Source organism: Vidua macroura, chromosome 7, assembly GCF_024509145.1.
Source record: "Vidua macroura isolate BioBank_ID:100142 chromosome 7, ASM2450914v1, whole genome shotgun sequence".
Classification (NCBI taxonomy): Eukaryota; Metazoa; Chordata; class Aves; order Passeriformes; family Viduidae; genus Vidua; species Vidua macroura.
In genome coordinates, this window is record NC_071577.1 from 29,320,408 (window position 1) to 29,338,671 (window position 18,264).

General features: G+C 45.1%; 1 protein-coding gene and 1 non-coding gene across 2 annotated transcripts in view; one reads left to right on the plus strand and one right to left on the minus strand.

Moving 5' to 3' along the window:
* CLASP1 (cytoplasmic linker associated protein 1) overlaps window positions 1-18,264 on the minus strand; it is a 170,016-nt gene that overhangs the window by 121,313 nt on the left and 30,439 nt on the right. Inside the window, exons 3-7 of the mRNA XM_053983207.1 lie at window positions 4,069-4,147; window positions 3,730-3,833; window positions 3,157-3,248; window positions 2,997-3,072; window positions 236-333 (exon numbers count right to left, since the gene is read on the minus strand). Of these exons, the coding sequence (XP_053839182.1) occupies window positions 236-333; window positions 2,997-3,072; window positions 3,157-3,248; window positions 3,730-3,833; window positions 4,069-4,147 (449 nt within the window). The remainder of the gene's footprint in view (window positions 1-235; window positions 334-2,996; window positions 3,073-3,156; window positions 3,249-3,729; window positions 3,834-4,068; window positions 4,148-18,264) is intronic.
* Window positions 5,387-5,503, plus strand: LOC128810392 (U4atac minor spliceosomal RNA). The gene has a single exon (XR_008438036.1). It is a non-coding gene; the product is annotated as a U4atac minor spliceosomal RNA (small nuclear RNA).

Below are 18,264 nucleotides of genomic sequence, written 5' to 3' on the forward strand. Positions count from 1 at the left end.
AACATCTGTAATAATTTTTGTAGTTTTCCAAAGATGCTGTGGCATACCTGGGCAAAGGTACAGGATCTGCATTAAGTAAATCTGAGTGTTTATCAGATTAAAAAATAAAAATAAAAAATGAAACAATGATTCCAGGAAAAGGTTCAATCATGAGCTTCCTAAAGTCTCCTGAAGGAAGGAAGGGAATAAAAAGCAGCCCAAAAATAGTGAAGACCTAAGGACATTCTCAACTTACCGAGACTGGGGTAATCCTTTTTTACTGAGATCAGCCCTTACTCGTTCACCAACGTGTCTGTAAATTTCCACAAGGCTGTTTATTGCTGCATCTCGAACCTGGACACGAGACATGAGAGAAATCAATCATCTTTATAATTTAAATTAATAAAACTCTAATAAGTCCTACATTAGGGAACTAAATTTGTCAATTTCTCAGCAACAACAGCTGCTACTGTACACATTACGACACAGTTCATGAAGGAGCTTCCAACCCTGCCTTTCACATGTTAACAGTATCAGTGGGTAATTGCATTGAAAAGGCAGTGAAGGTGTAAGATGAAAGGTTTCATGCAAAAGGAGCTGCTTGGCTGCCTCTGCCAAACTCCCATTGTATATAACAGGTACATTTACTAGATGAAAAAAGGATAGAGACACAAACAGACCTTATATTACTGGGATATTATAAAATAAACTGATTTTTAATGCTGTCTTAAAAACTTACATTTCTATGTTGATAGCAAAACAGGGAGGAAGGGAGGAGTAATCAATCACTTGAGTCACCATGAATTTTGCATATTTTCCAAACTGATTTGCAAGAAATTGCTGAGCAATCCTTCCTTCCAGCCAACAGAAGAGACATAAATCTGATTAAAGTGTCACCTTTCTGTACTTAAACCCTTCCTCCACTAGACACAGCAGGCAGAGAAGGTAAACAAACAATCTGCTCTGCCTACAGAAACACTGACAGAGCTGAGCACTTCTGCTTCTCAGAAGATGGCCCAGCAGCTACCCCCCCCACACACCCCAGGACTAGACATGGAATATCCTGAGACAAGCTAGAATTGCCTATAGGTGGGAGTCAAAGGGCAGGCACACATACCCTGCCTCCTAGCCAAAGAAAACCCTAACACTTGACTCACACCCACCTCAGCCCATTCTCCTGCTCCACAGCCTTCCTGCTCAGCAGGTCACTGCCAGCCTCCAAACCCCCACTCATGCCAGCCCTTACTCAGCACTCTTGCCTCTCATCTCCTGCCCCTCAGCCCCATTTGCTACCAACGCTGCTGGGCACAGCAGTCTGTGGGGACCCTTTGGTGCCCCCAGGTTCTGGGTACACAGACCCCAACCCAGCCTGAGCACAGCAAGGATTGCCTCTGTGTGTACAGATAAGCAGAGGCACAGCTGCAGGACTCTGTAAATCCCAAGGAGCAAGGCAAGGAGCCCCACCATCATACTTGGTTTAGTCTACCACAGCAATAACAAAGCTTTAGTAATTTTATTTTTGAGAAAATTATCAGAGCTTCAGGACTGTTGTTACACCAGATGCACATTGGGTTACTCAATCTCATCAGCTGAAAACAACAAAAGCATTATTTCTGAAAAGGGCTCTGATGGAACAGCTTCCAAATCCACAACAAAAGAAAAAAAAAAAAAGTGGACTTGACCTGGAATTGTTTCTCGATCCTCTCTCCAAGAGGGGGCAGCAGTGACCGAGCCCAGCGCGTCTCCCAGTGCTCAGGAGGCACCAGCAGCACAGCAGCAGCTCCAGGGGAGCCAGGAGCAGCCCCTGCCCCAGGGCAGGCACCGCTTCACCCAGAGCCACTGTCACAGCGATTTCTGTCTGACCAATTCAGGCACAGGCTTTCTGGGGATGAGGAACCAGACCCAGGAGAAAGGGAAAGAGATCAGCCTTGCTTCCTCCTGCAGTTGGATACAGGACAAGGAGCTCTGCCAGGCACAAGGAAGAGGCAGCACAGAGGAAAAATGCCTCAGTGCCCTCACCAACTTTCCAATTCAGCTCACCTATGGCAGGACCAAGGCACCTCTGTGTTTAACAAATCCAAGCCCTAAACTCAAGATTTCCTCGGAGGGTAACAGCTTGCTTAGTCCCAGCTCAGAACTACAGAGGATCCTAAACATTAAATTTCTTGGAGTAATGGTTTTAGCATCCTGCACTGGCACAAGCAGCAAGGGAAGGCTGCTTCACTCTCAGTCCTCCTCTTAGCAGGGGAGACCCTGACAGCCACAGAAATATGGCCAACTCCCCAAAGCAAACAAAAACCCATTCTCCAGCTGGGCACCCCACACGTCCTTCCAGCTGAACACCCTCTCCAGACCTGGATCACAGATGTGTCACCCATGATGGCAGAACAATCAACAGCATTATTCAAAAACTGCTAGTACACATTACACAACGAGTTTGAACACTACTTCTCCACCTCCCTCTTCTCACTAACCTCACATACTTGCATCTAATCCCAAACAAGACAAAAAAACACTTAGGAGCAACAGATTTTATTCCACTTGTATTTTCATTTGGGTTGCATTGCTGATTAAAAGTTCTGGTACAGATTGTCTTCACCCCCTATTCAGCAACTGCCTGTACAACTTCTGGCAGTGTACATGGCCAGGCTGTCTGACTGGCCCCATTTGCCCTCCCTGCCCAGACTGGTTTCTCTCTGAAGGTGAGGGGTGTTGCACTGAGCCCAGAGGGATCCCTGCAGCCTCCCCTGTATTCAAGCTCCAAGGCACAGGAGTTCCCCTCCCACAAAGGTTTCCCTCTTCTGTTCATCTCACCTGGAGATTCATGTTGTTCTGCTGAACCCTTGGAGTAACTGATACGATGGTTTAGACAAACTTCAAATTACACCTCTCCAAAATCAGCCAAGGGGTCTGTGTGTGCAGCATTGTTCAGAGCTCACCACCAGCAGCACAATTAGCTCATTTACCAACAAGGAAACCAGCACAACCTTTAGATGTGACTCACAGCAAAAGCTCACCTGGCTGTTTGGATCTCCAAGTAAGTTACATATATGTGGCACTATCTTACTCAGTGTTAAACTCTGAGCTCCAGATCTGGGAATAAAGAACAAAAAGCACCATTATGAATCAGAGCAGGCTCATGTACACAACACAGGTTTGCAGAAGTTTCTGACTTACGCATTGAGTGTTGCAATAAGGCAGAGGCAAATCCCTTCTCTTGTCCGAAAATTCTTGTGTTTGAATCCTCCTAGCATCCTGTCCCACACGTACTGTGGAAGACAGGAAAGAGAAAAAAATGAGATGGGATAAGAAACAGATTCTGTCTTCCAGCAGACATATACCACACCACGTCTGGAGCTCAAATATAAGCATTACACCCATACAAGCAGAACAGGGCAAAAAGGAGCAAGATACTTTTAGATCTGACTAATTCTTTATTTTGTGCTGACTTCACAGTAACTCCCCACTACCTAAAACAATACTCATTCTTAGAGAGAGCAAGTACCTTCCAAAAACCTGGAACAATAACTCCTGACATATACCCATCACATCCTTGGGAAATGCACTGACACGCTCTCATGTGGATCCTGTCAGGCAATAGCCTTCCCAAGTGAAGTAAACATCTTATAAAAAGGTTTAGGGAAATGAAGCCATTTCAGACAGAAAAATGGCAGAGAAAACCTTCTGAAAGAAAAAAGGTTTCCTTTTTTTACAAAGCCAGTCATTGATGTTGTGGACTGCTGAACATACCTGAGGGTTAGCAGCTTGTTCCATGATTTTCAGCAGCAAGGTCTGATCCTGCTCCCTCACTGAGTCCTTAGAATCTCCCAGCCTATCAAGTAAACTTGGCAGCACTAAGGAAAGGAAACAGGAACATTCAAATAGCTCAGGAAAAAACTGTAACAGTGGCAGAGCCCCTCTGGTCTTCCCCCAAAGCCCAATGGAGGCACTGGCTTGCTGCCCTTCAGCAGAGCATGAAAACCACCAAGAGCCTTCCAAGTGCTCTCCTGGGAAGAAAGACAACTCTGAGTTGTCAGCTAGTGCAGGTGCTGGCAGAGTGATGGTGACACTCACACAGAGACCCCTCACCTGTGCCAATCTGGGCCTTGAAGCGATCTTGCAAGCGGGACACCAGTGCGGAGATGATGTCAATTCCCAGGAGAACCACCTGCAAGCACAGAACAGGCAATGAATTAAGAATGCACTGCAACTGCAATTGCTGCTAAGCACTAAATTCATGTGTATAGATGTGCAAGGTACACAAACCATGTGTATAAACCATTTCAGTATTTGCTGTAACTAGCATTTCTAATTAATTGCAATTATTACAATTACAATCAGTAAATGGTACACACTAAGAGTTGCTTAATTATTTACTGGCAGAAATTAAACCAAACACTTTTATGACAGAACTGGAATTCAAAGAAAGACACCTAGTTTGAGAGAAGCTTCATGACAGGCTGCAGATAAAACCTGCTCTGATTAACTAGGCTTACTTACTAAAAAAAGGTACATCACATACTGAATGTACTGTGTAGCCTGTACGTGAAACACTTCGTAAAACTCTACAGATCATAATTGTGCTAGTACGAGACACTTCTCCCTAAATTTTTGGATAAGCACCAAGGTTAATCACACCTGGAAGTGTTAGGGACAGCCAGGCTTCTGAGCCGGTGCCACCGGGACTGTTCCAACACAGCCCAGCTCCCTGTACATACACACAAGTGTACGTATATACACAAACAACAGGACAGTGGTCATGGCCCCGAGCCCTGGCTCAAGGAGTGTTTGGACAAGGCTCTCAGGCACATATGGGATTGTTGGGGTTGTCCTGTGCAAGAGCCAGGAACTGCAGCTGATGATCCTTGTGAGTCACTTCCACCCAGGATATTCTATGATACTGTCATACATACATATATTTATACTCCCGTCCATTCACGCTACACACGTGTACAGCTGTACTCGTTGCACACACACACACACACACACATACACACACAGGTGCCCGTGTAAAGGCCTATCCGTGCCCGCTGTCCCTCCCTGCAGGGGCGGGGAGCACAGTTACCCCGCACCGCGCGTTACCTGCGCGCTCACCGCAGCGCTGCCGAGGCCGTGCGCTGCAGTGCCGCGGCCGCTCGGCAGAGGGCGCGCTCCGTCGCCGCTGCCGCCGCACGGCGGCCCCGCCCTCTATGCAAATCTGCGCCAGCCAGGCGCGGAGCACTCTGGGTAGCGCCGCCACCGAAGGGCTCGAACCTGGGTCGGAGCCGCCCGGGCGCGCCGGGTCCCGCGCGGTGCGCGCCCCCGAGCCGGGCGTCGGGCAGCGGGCGGGCCGGGGGCGCGCCGCCCCTCGCCGGGACCTAGGGGCGGTTCGCGCTCCCCTACGGGCGCCGCGCCCCAGCGGCCGCCAACCGTCCTTATCTGGGGGTTGCGTGGCTGCTCAATGAGCGTATGGCGAGAGCAGCCCTGCTAACGCCTTAAACAACACAGCAGCGCCCGCTCCGTGCGCGGCGCAATTTTTGGAACCTCGCACCGCGGCGTGTGCGCGGCGCGTTCTGAACAACGCTCACGCTGAGCTCCATCGAGCACCCCACGGCGCGGTGCGGGACCCGCGTGGTGCTGTGACCTCTCGGCACCGCTCCCGTCTCCCGGCACCGCCCCCATTCTCCCCTCCCCCTCCATCAACAGCGCTGCTCCCAACAGAGCCCGTGCGCGGCACCCGCGGGGCTGCTCTGCGCTGAGCCCTGTACGTTACTCGCGCAGCGGCCGTCAGCCCACAGCCCTCAGCTTGTCAAATGGATTCACTCCAAATTCGGCTCCGGAACACCCAGGGAGCTATGCGTGTTGTGGCAGGGGAAACAGTCTACTACTCCATGCCAAGCATTCTGTGAAAAAAAACCTTCCTAAACACAAGCCCCTGGATCCTAACTTCTCCCAACACACAATTTCACCACACCTTCTCCAAAGAGCTCCTGAGGTCTTCTCCCCTCAGAGTAACAGACCCTTCAACATTGTCAATTTTTAACTGACATTTATTCATACACCAAAGGAGATGTTTCCTCGTGTTTTTATTAAGCTGTGTTTCGTTTTCACATTCATTTCGCACACTGGATTTAATGTACCATCGACAAATGCTCAGCCAGCTGCCCTAAGGCCTATCGCGGCCTGTGTCTGCCAGCTCACTGGGAGCCTCCCGCCTGGGGTCTGGCACCAGAGCCCCAGCAAGAGGGTGGGCTCCGGATCCTCATCAGTGGAGAGATGCTTTTAGGGAAAAGCAATGGGACTCTGAGTGCCAGTCACCATTCACAGCTGCCTGATCCGAGTCCCATCAGAGCAGCATCCTGCACAGAGATAAGTGTGCTGCCCGCAATTACAGAGATGTGCCCCAGGGATAAATTCGATCCCGGGAGAGGAAGGAATCCATCTCTTCTTCAAACTGCCTGAAAGCCAGGAAGAGTGAGGGGAATTCATCACTCAAACATGAAAGCCAACACATGCACAGTGCAAACATACCCTGCAGTTCACCCCCAGAATAAGGCCAGGAGGATGAGCTAAGCCTTGCACGACTTTTTGTTGTTGTCCTTATAAATTAGCACAATGATTACGATGGTGCTTGGACAGATATTGAGGAAACAGCAATTGGGGTGAGCAAATGTTACTCCCAACTATGCTGGATTCATTTATCAACCCCAATGTGACACCTGCCTCAGAAGGTCAGAGGCAGAAAGTAGAAATCATGTTTGGATTGACAGAGTCAACAGATCCGCTACAGACAGATAACAGACAACTGAGGGCATGGCTGGCAAATGAACAAAGAATTAATTGAATGCCAGCCCTGGCTACACTGGACTGACTGCACTGAAGAGCCCACCTGTCCACTGCTGGAACAGTTACTGAAGCTCGGCCTGAATTAACACACACCGAGGTCCAGGAGGAACCTCGGGAGCAGCGATGGGCCCTGTCAGCAGTCATCCCACTGCCGTGATCCCGATGCAGGCCTCTCCCCAGGGAAGCCAGCTGGAGGGCACAGCTCCACACCAAGGCACAGGAAGGGCAGCTCTCCATCTGAAATTCCAGATAATGCTGCAATGCTGATAACTACAGAGCTATTCCAGGCCTTTACATCAGCACAGATCGTTTCGCCTCCTATTTACATGGGCCCCCAAAAGAGTGATCTCAGAATCAGAAAGAGAATGACAGTCCTAGGCCTGAGGGTCTGCCTCTGCTCATTTGACTCCTGAGGTTCCCCAAGACAGTCAATAAAGTAAGTTGTGCCACCCAGTATTCAGCTCATTTGGCATCTGCTGCTGCTTTGTCTTGTCTCAGAGTACCTTCTGTAGGCGCCAAGGGCTGTCAGCAAACCCTTCTCCTGCCTCTCTCCAACTGCCAGGTCATCTCTCCCAGCAAAGAAGTCTCTTGTTAGTTCCCAGGAAGCAACACAGCCTTTCCCAATAGAGACAGTACTTTTTTCCAGAGGTCAACAAAAACAACTCAAAGCATCTGTCCTTTAATATCTGGGTGGTGTTGAAAGACTTGCAGGCAGTTCCCCATATCAGAGCAGACAGCCCACCGTCATCTGTTCCAGCAGTACATGGTCACCAAGCATGGCAGACAAATAAATCAATCCAGTTTAAAACAAGACACACCTAAACACACTCCCATAAAAGGGTAAAGAAGCTGCACAATCCAGCAACATCTGATTGAGCACAAAGAATCCAGAGTGAATCAGCTCCAGGCTACCCCGATGGCCTGGACAAACTGAGGCGGGGAGACAAGCCCTTCCCTCCACTCACTACACCATGCCACAGCAGGGATGTGGTGGTGCCTGCAGGAACCTTCATCCCCCCTCTTTGCAGGGAAGCAGCAGTGGACTGAGCAGTACATCCCCACAAAGTCACTGCACTCTGCCGGCCTCCTGCTGAACCTTCCACGCCTGGCAGCTTGGGACCTAAATGGGAATGCTGGAGAGAGCTTCTACAGCAGCTGTGACACCAGCTTGCTTCATGCTGCTTCAACATGCTGATTGCCATCACTGGTGACACAGCTATTTCACTTAGAGGTCTGAGAGGTTTTCTTTGGAGAAGGGATGGGAAATGGAAGACAAGACTACTAAATCTCAATATGAAAAAAAGAAAGAATTGTAAGAGTATTCAATTCAACCATGGTTTTTTTGAACAGTTGCTTAGATAATCTTAGATAATCTTTTGGATTCATAAGCAAAAACATGGAAAAGTGCTTCCATACTTTGAGTAAATTTAATACACTTTTGAAAAAAGGGTAACACATCAGATTACACACTGAGAAGTCCAAGGCAAGCATTGATAGCTCACATCACTGCTGGTCTGATCAGTGCTGATCAGTCAGAGGGAGCAGTTCTAATTCCTTGTGACATGAAACATCCACCACAACTGAACTTGGGCACTCAAGACCAAGCTGAAATTAGATGCTATTGGCAAATTTAGTTTTGAAGTCAGGTGTTTTGGGTCAGCACAGCAGTAACCAGTCTTGTCAGAAAAACCTGGAATCAGCTTCTGAAATGCCGACTGCTGTATCCCACCTGCACAAAACTACAACCATATCCACCCTGGAATAGTCCATCTCCTTCTGCCATTCCAAGAGTCAACATTACATTTTCCAAGGCAGCACCACATCTGCACTAGAAGCATGAGTCCATCTCCCCAACCTAACAATCCTCACACAGACACAGACGCTAAGTTTTTTTGTACAACACAATTTGCAAAACCCAGCAAACAAAAAGGCAGCAACATTAGCACAACTGGTTTTACCAGCATGACTACAAGCTATGGTCAAAGAGCTGAATGGGGGAAAACTTTAAATATATATTCTTGGGTTCTTTCTCTAGATTAATGAGATACCATCCATTCTGTTGCAGACATCACCTTTAAAATCCTCAAATTTCCTGATGGAATTAGGTGAACCAAAACACCCAATGAAACCACCAGCACTTGTAAAATAAACAAAATCATGGTTATTAAAAGTTCTTCATTTACAAGCCTGGTAACAGATGAACAGCTCAGTAAAAAATGCATAGTTCTAAAGTGAAAGAAATTCCAGAACTAAGGTCATTTAAATGTTGGGAGATATTAAGAAAAGGTTGTCAAAAATGATCGCTACAGAGATGTATTTTTACCACTACCATTAGGACACAAGGGCACCTTTCCTGTGCTAAAGCAAAAAAATTCCAGTGAGTATATTCTGGATGCAGTAAAAAAAGTCAACAAAAGCCCCTCAGTTGTCTCTTGATCTAAAAGCTAGAGATTTGGTAGAACGCATGAGAAATTCAAAGCAATTTAAAGAAAATGCACCACAGAGAAAAAAGTTATCATTACAAAAATTCCAGAAGAGCTAACAAGTATGTCCCAGGTGAAAGACCTGGACCAAGTCAGCCCTCAATCACAGTGCTCCCTACCCTGCCTCTGCTCAGGTGAACTGAAGGGAGGAGTTCCAAAGAATAAATTCACCCTGTTTTGCAAAGATTCTCAACTGGTCCTTGAGTGGTTGTGTATGATGAGAAGAGAAGCAGCCACTGGGCTTTCTCCAAAGGACATAGAGGGAAGCAGGAGTTGCAGAGTCACTGCTGTGGAGTACAGGAGGCTTTTCTACCCTGAGCAAGGTCAAAGCTCCAGACAGCACAGCAGGTAAATCACCGCTGACACAAAATACAGTCTGCTAAGTCTCCAGGGAAGCAGCACTCATGGTAGTACCACAGGAGACTTTGTAGTTGAAAGCAGAGTTACAACTTACTTCACACTTTCACATCTCAATTACCCCAAACACTGCTGGAAAAACAGCAGCACCATCATTGTTTCAGAAAGGTGGTCCTGCTTATGCAGCACCTTACAGGTATGGATACTCAATGCTTAGTGTCTTCACATGAAATGACATCAAAACAAAACATCTGCACTACCAACTGCTATTACCTTTGGTTCCTCACCACACAATAGTTAAATATCTTAGTCACAAACACTGCCACTATTCCTTACATTTCCATTGCCCCCAGCTGAGCATTTACACTTACAGCCAGCTCCTCACCCAGGAAGGAAAAATTAATGTAACTCTGTGAGCACTGATGAGATCTTACCCGGGGATCAGCTTGGGATCAGGACCCTGTAGCTTTGGTAACTAGTTGCATCCCAGAGCTCAAGGCATAATGAAGCCTCATACAATGAGGCTTCATTGTATGAAGCATTCCTTTCGCTACAGAAAAGCAAAAAGAATATGGCAAGGAAAATAAAAAGGGCATTGCATTGCCCTGTTTAGTTTTTTGTAGGAAAATGGAAATCCTTTATTATGGCAACTAATCAATTGCCAGCACAGCAACATGCCTTATTAACAGACCAGGCTGCTTTACCTAATGACATTGCCTTTCCCTCCATTAGCAGCAAAAGGCTGCTACAGTGCACAGAACCAAGTGAGAAATCACACTGGGAATCTGCCTGCAGGCATATTAGCTGGAGCACCTCAAAAGCTCCTAGCACAGAAGCACTGACCCCAACTCCATCTCTAACACTACAACAATAGAAAGGGTCAACACATTTTAAAACTGGAACAGAAGTGTTTCTGAGGGTTTAGACAGCATCTGGGAAAAAACACACAAACCTAGGAGATAATCACCGACAATCTTCTGCTCCCTTAGGACTCGCAAAGCCTAGTAACAACTGTGAGGATGTTCAAATATCCAGATACTCCCCTTGATCACTAGTTCCCAAGCTTCTGAACATCTGCACTTCCAGATTACACCATTCAACACCAGCTTTTATGAGGAACAGCAATGCTGCAATGCAATGGATGACAGGATGCATGGTCAGCCTCATGAGGAGGGCACCAAAGGGGTGCAGACACAGCAAAGTCCCACCAGCTGTTGGCAATGTGAAAAAGCTGGGGATCAATCAGGGAGGGAGAGCAGCCACAGCGATGAGGAGTAGGCAGCAGCCAAATTGAGTAGGAAACTTACTAGATGATGACAGCTCTTGCTAGATCGTAGCTAATGAAGCTTTTTTCTTCTCTTGTTTGGGAAGAAAGGAACACACACTCAAAAAAGCAATAGCATTTTCAGTAGCCACAGTCTTTATAACACTTTGAAAACACCCTAAGACCTAGAGCTTTCACAGCACCTCCCACCCTGCACAGACAGACTGCCTGCTCAGCATGTACCACGCTGTCCTACGCATTTGGAAAGTGTCTCCAGACACAGTCAGCAACAACTTAATGGTACAACAGTGAAGAACTCCATTCAGAAAAGAAGAAAGGTTCAAGATGCCTTTGTCAGCCACAGAAAGATACAAAAGCCCAGGAAAGTGAAGAGATGGGTGCTAGGTAGAGAAAAGGGTGAGAGGTGGGAAGAAGGATTCCACAGAGGAAGGCACCATCTCAGCCAGAATTCTGCTCAGACTCTTTCTGACCCACTCGGGAGAAAGTCCAGAGGATGACCCTTAAAGGCATGGGTTAAAACACTTCCCAGTCTCACCAACGCCAGTGAGGGGTGCAGCGGAGCTACATCTAACCCAGCATCTACAGCAGCCACAGGATCTAGCACAGCCCATACAGCGTGGATCTGGTGGAACCAGATCACAGCAGATACATACCAGTGCCCATCTGCAAGCTGGGCAGCTATCAGCATGCACTCTGCTTGAGCTGCTGTGTGATCCTGCAAGGGACAGGGATGTTTGAGTGAAGTGACACCAGTGGCCCAAGCCTAGCACTCTGCAGACCTTCTTACACAACTTTTGACTCAGCAGCTTCAATCACTCTGTAGCCTGTACATGCCTCTTGCAACTATGTCTTACATCCAGCTCTTAGCACAGTTCTCAATCAAGTCAAGCATAATTTTTAATATTGTTTAACTTTTGGCAATTAGATCTCTTCCAAGACTTTGATCTATCTGGTCTAGGAAACCAAAGAAAAAATAGTCTGTCCCTGTCCATTTAAAAGTTAATTCTAGCTTACAGGGTAGTGCTTTCCACATGCTTCAGAACCAAACCCCACATGTCACTTAACACAGAGGAAATAGAAATTATTTAATGTTTATCTCCTCAACTTGACTTGTATGTCTTTCCCTTTGCCTTTTTGGCTGTCATCATTGAGATCTGGAGCAACAGCTGATGCATCACTGCGAGCTCTCACAAGAGAATAAAACATCTGTTTTCCTCCCTCAGACTGAAAACAGATGCCTTTTTAGTTGTGTCCAACAGATACTCAATTATATGACAACATAGTGAAGCACAATGCATCTAAATCAGGGCACACCCTCGGGCCACATGGGCGCCTGGCATGTGGTCAGGAACCCAAAAAGGCTTTGCAATCTCAGGCAGGCTACCTATCCACAAGTATCCAGGGTCTGGGACACCTGCACACATCAAGGGTACTTTTCTTGCCGTGGAAATGTCTGCAGAACTGCTCTGGAGCAAACATCACATGCACGAAATGCCGTGCAGTCCCACTGCGGCTCAGCAGTGTACTTGGGGCTTTTCTAATAAGCTGTCTGGAAAACCCAATTCCAGACAAAAACCATTCCTTATCAACCAACTCACCTGGCATTCCAGATCTGAAAGAGGGGATAGTAGTCACCATGGGACAACTCTTCAACAAAACCTGCCTGGAGAGATTTTTCTGGCTACAGTAGTCACATTGGCAACTCACTGCTATGAAAAACTCCTGCAAGTGGCACCTGGGGAAGCCCAGCCACAGCAGAGTGAGAAGAACAGCCTGGCAATCATTGGTTCAAGATTAAACTAAGACAGCTCAAGCAGTGCCTGTTCCATGTCTGTTTCTGTGGCTGAAGCAATCCAGCCTCCAGACCTGTTCAGCTGCAAGCGTTTTACCAAAAAAAAAAAAAACCACCAAAACAAAAAAAACCACCAAAAAACCAAAAAATCAAAACAACAAAAAATATTAAAAAAAACCACAAAAAAAACCAAACAAAACAAAAAAAAAACCAAACAAAAAAAAAAATCAACTGCAAACAAGGGAAGAGAAGAAAGAGAAGAGAAGGGTATTCTGCATCCTGTACAGCTTGAGGGAGCCAGCATTTTGCTAGGGAAAAGAACAAGCCATCTGAGCAGCTGACAGCACAAGTGGAAAACCAATTGGAAAATTATAGGGACAAACCACATACATTCTGGCTTCTATATCCAGCCCTAGAAACACATTTAAACAAGTCAGGCAAATAGCTCCTATCAATGCTCTAGTGCCACAGCTACACAAACAAGCATCTCTCATGTTGAGAGGTTTCCACAAATTCTTGTGGATTAATACAAGTAAAGTATTAATTAAGTGTTCAACTAAATCATTAGTTCTTGGATTAATTATCTTAAACGGAACTCTTTAGAACTGAAATAGATCAGATGAACAGAAGCTGTAAGTGTAACAGAAGAAGCCACTCAGGGTTCAGCACAGGTACACAAAGAGCTGACACCCCAGGGGAGCTCAGCCAGACCAAGCAGGTACCTCCCGGACAGGCTCTACTCACCTCTCACAATGCTTTTACTACATTTTTCTCTCCTTCACAACTCTTATTATTTTCAACATAACAATGGCTAAGCTAAATCAAGTGTTTAAATAACCTCTTTTTTTGTGTGATTTTAGAAGATTGATGCCTTGTTTTGTAATTTTGTTATTTTCTCAGAGGTTTGTTCTCACTGGACACTTGCTAACAAGATCAGCATTCTTGCTTTCTGCTGAACAGGTTGGAAGCTATGCATATAGCTCCTGAGCTATATACATATATATACACATACACATATATATAAATATATATATACACACACAGGAGCTTCCGGCTCCTGTAACGTCAGAAGTGGTTTATTTCCTTTGAGACACCTATTCCAAACTGAAGTATCCCATTAGTATTTTTTTTTTGTTTTAAATAAAGCAACAAAACTTTCACACAGATGGGAAAGCATGGTCTTTTAGAACTCCAAAACCCGGTGTCTTGTGAATTCTGAAACAAGACAGAATGCTGGATGTGATAGTGTGCCATTGTTAACCTGACATGAAAAGGATGCCAGACTGCTTCCTCCCATCCCAGTCAGCCTTAGTGCATATTCCAAACCGAGTAAAATGAAATAGTAACTCTTTACTTTTAGCATAAGAATGGACCTCATCAATAAACTCAGCTGAGAACTTGTTTCCAAAAGCCAGTTAGTTCAACACCATCTCCCCTCCACTGCTCAAATTAGATCAGTCAGGGCACATTTCTACAGAAGGTGTTTTGTTGTACTTGATTCTTAACATATAGGTCTTCAGCTGTAACTGACTTCTACTGTTCATTAAAACCTGCAACACTTTTCTATATTCTAGTTAGAAGCAGCCCTGTCAATCCAAAACCAGGTTTAATGAGCTGTTGTGTCACGACCTGTATGACCCTGCTGACAGACTGTGAAACAGCAAAACTTATTTTTTTAATCCTTCTCTGTGTACAGTAGTATAAGCCAGGCAACATTTTGAAGCTCCCAAAGACTCCCAGCTACATGATCTGACCCATGACAATCTCAGACTTCAACAGTGTTTCACACAGTTAATAAATGATCTGCAACACAGATCAGGGAGCAACATACACACACACTTCAAGTTCAAATACAGCAGTCATGACAGGAATTGAGTTATTCTTTTCAGCAAAGAAATGACATTGGGCTTTTGGTTCATTTATCGAGGAGGTTTTAACTTGACATCATCTGATAAAAGTAAAAACTTCAAAGTCACACAGCGATAGACTTCAATTACTATTTTTCTATCAGTCTGTCAGTGGCAATGTGATTCAGGAAGGAGGAGGGATTGCTGCTGGCAAGTCTCTTGCCATCTGTGGCACAGAGGCTATTTGAGCTGGATTGGAGATTGAGTTTCACAGATAGTAACTATATCAGGTTAGAAAACATAATTTAGAGGATTTAAAATATGACAATGCCCAAGGATAACACAGAAGCATAATATGCTTTTGAGATAACACTGCTTGTAGAACAGGTTAGAGATCAAGTGGTTGCTTTTTCTTAAGAACAGACATTGTAAGAGAAATCAAGCAGATAAGTTGCTAAGTCTTCCACAAAATCAACACCACAAACTGATTCAGAAGCAGATGCACCTACAGTTATGCCTCTTCTTGCCCTTGATCCTTTTCCTTCTGTAGGTTAATAGCACTTTCCTGCACCATAGCAAGACAGGAAATACAAGGTAGTGTTTTTCATTAGTTTTCATATCCTCATCTAGAACTACAGAGAATTATTATTATCATAAACTTGTCACACTGAGGTCTAGCAGTACTGTATACTGGAAAGAGGCATTATTTGGCTTCTTCATATACATCTGCCTGCAGTGTTGGGACTTTGCCAGCATGCAGTCCAGTAACAAATGTACTTCAGTCTAAGATCTATAGATGCAGGAAAAAATATCCATGCAGACCTACTTGTTATACTCACATCATCATTTAAAGAGATTTCTCCTCCATCTTTCAAAGGACTGGGAATTTGAGTGTGCACATATACATTCTGTTCCTTGTCTGCAAATTCATACATCAAAGAAGATGCCACAACCACAAAGCAACACAGAAACAAAGCACAGACTCTTTATTAACTCTTTCTTTTAAAAAACATCTTCAAGATATATGTGGGCCCTGCAGTAGTTTCTGCTGTATCTTGACATTTTCATCAACTAAAGTAAGGAATTTGGATTGGCTGCTAGAGGTCAGATTCTGACCCATCAGACTAACACAAAACCAGAACCTTGAGCCAGCTGTCTGCATTCACATTCTCTCTGTCCAGAAACAGGACAGGGAAATCAGCTGTCACTGCAAATTTCTCTCCTTTTGATGACTTAATTCAGAGTCACCTAAATTAAAGTCACCTAAATTCTATTAGGTAGGGAAAAAATTCCAGAAACAGATTTTTAGCTACTAAGCTACTTCAGTCTAGTACAGAGACCACATGCTCTTTAAAGAGTTGCCCAATTACAGGCTGACCTTACATGGGCTTTAATGTTTTCTTTAAGTGACTCAAATAATCCAAGATAGTGAAAACTTTATTTTTCAAGACAGGTTAATGCAGTTACATTATTTTTCCATAAAATTCTTCTTGATCACTAGATAATTAGGATTAGGAGTCAAGATACGGCAGCATTAACACCTCCCTTTTACCACTTCTCTCCAGCGAGAAATACAAGGAAAAATACCCATGGAAAGCAATCCCAAATGCCTCCTTATGAGGTTTGAGAAGGCATATAACACAAATCAACACCAGCACTGGTTTTATTGTTCCTTTCATCTGTACAAAGCAGCATGCAGGCAAACAGCACCCTTCCAGCCTACACTGTCTCTGTAAGAACTTGAAGAAATACTCTGACTTTACAGAAAGGAACTGCTGTGCTCCCAGGTGACTCTGAGCACCACAGAGCAGAGTTGTTGTAGCAGAGGTAGGATGGGTCTCCCAAGTCTGCCCTCCGAAGCCTTGGGTCTGGCCACAGCTGCCTCACAGCCACACTGAGCAAAGAGCAAGCCCAACACCAGCCATGCTCAGCAGGGAGCTGAGAGACAGCTCTCTGTCCCCATCAAGTCAAAGAAGAGCAGCACAAGTCAAACTAGTTTTCTGCTCACATAATAGCAGCTCAAGAACTTCTTCTGAGGCAAGCCTAAGAGCCATTGCTGGCTTCTTGCAAGCCCTCACTACAGCAGCACACTGCAGTGCACGTGAAAGGCATCCTATTCCTCAGGCTGCAAAGCTAACCAGGAATACCAAGGGAAACTACAGCCCAGCTGTACTTGTACAGGAGATTTCTGCTGCAGCCTCCAAGACTGTTTCTCTTCTCTGCTGTTGCTTTTCAGGCTGAACATGCAAGTTCATCCAGAGCAGACTGATTTGAACCCTCTGTCTCCAAGGGCAAAACTCTCCATGCACAAAGATCAATACTACCTCTTCTACAGGTTCTCTTCCCAGAAATGCCCTTAATTCATATCATCACATTCTTGATCACAGCTGAAGTTCCCAAAGTGACATATCAACATTGTGACCCACTTGTCTGCCACAGCAAGAAAGCCTCACAACAGTGTCTCCCTGGTATGACTGTAGCTGCACTCACCCAGTCTGCCAGCGTTCTCTTTTCCCTGCCACATGCTGTGCCTTTCTAGAGATTACAAAAACTATCTCTGCCCATGACAATTCCTTTAAAGCTTCATTCCACATCTCCCTCCAGCTCTTTGTTAATGACACTGCTACAGAACTGGAGCTGGAAACCAGAGCAGCTACCATAAAATGGCTAAAGAGTTCTTTAGATCTTCATTAAATAATGAAGATGTTACACCTCCAAGGGCACATGACCCCTCAATGAAAAGGAGGCATAAGCAAGGCCTTTGCCTTTGAGCACACCTACCTACAGGCAGAGAAGTTCTGTTCTTCTCTACCCTTCAATTATTTAGCACCTTTCTGGGATGAAAAGAGTGGCCTGCCCGCCCCACAGAATCCCACCAGATCCAGCAGCACAGACAAAGCTCTGCCAACACACTGCAGAACAAGGCACAAACCACCAGCCTCATTTGGCACATATTAACAATCCTAGTGAAAACCACATTGAAGAGATTTTGCTAGAATGGACTTGAACAAAGGTGGTGATCATCTTTTCCCATATCCTCCAGGAGAAGGATAAAGAGAAATCCTCTTAGATTAGCTAGAAAGAAAATTAAACATGCAGAGCAGAGGGGCACTGGAGCAGACTAATTCGGGAGATTGTGAAATCTTCAAAGGATGTATTTTAAGCATAGGTTGGATAAATATCTGGTAGAAGACATCCGGGTACATTCATTTGTCTTCTGTGAACAATAAACTGGATTTGACTGTTTCCTGAAGTCCCTGGTATTACAATACCTACAAAGCCTCAAAATTTCCTCCCTTGCCATTAGAAACACATTATTAGCAATGTAAGTTATTAGTTAGTAAGCATCCTTTATGAACAATAAAAGGCAGACTGATAGACCTTTATTAGCAATCCTCTGTAGAAATACACTACACTGGCTAATAAAAAGTAACTCCTCACAGTAAGGCTGACACCGTGGTTAATCAAACTCTCCAATATTGGCTTAAATCAACATTAATATACAATTGTGAAGTATATAAAGACTACACTGAACCTCAGGCTCCCTCTCCTATGTCTGACACTCAAACCATATCCATCCTTTCTTCCCCTGCAGGATCCTTAGCAAATTCTACACTAATTATGCCAACTTAAACACACACAATTTTCTTCTTGACAAAACTTACTTTGAGCCAAGCTTTGAGAAATACGGAGCAT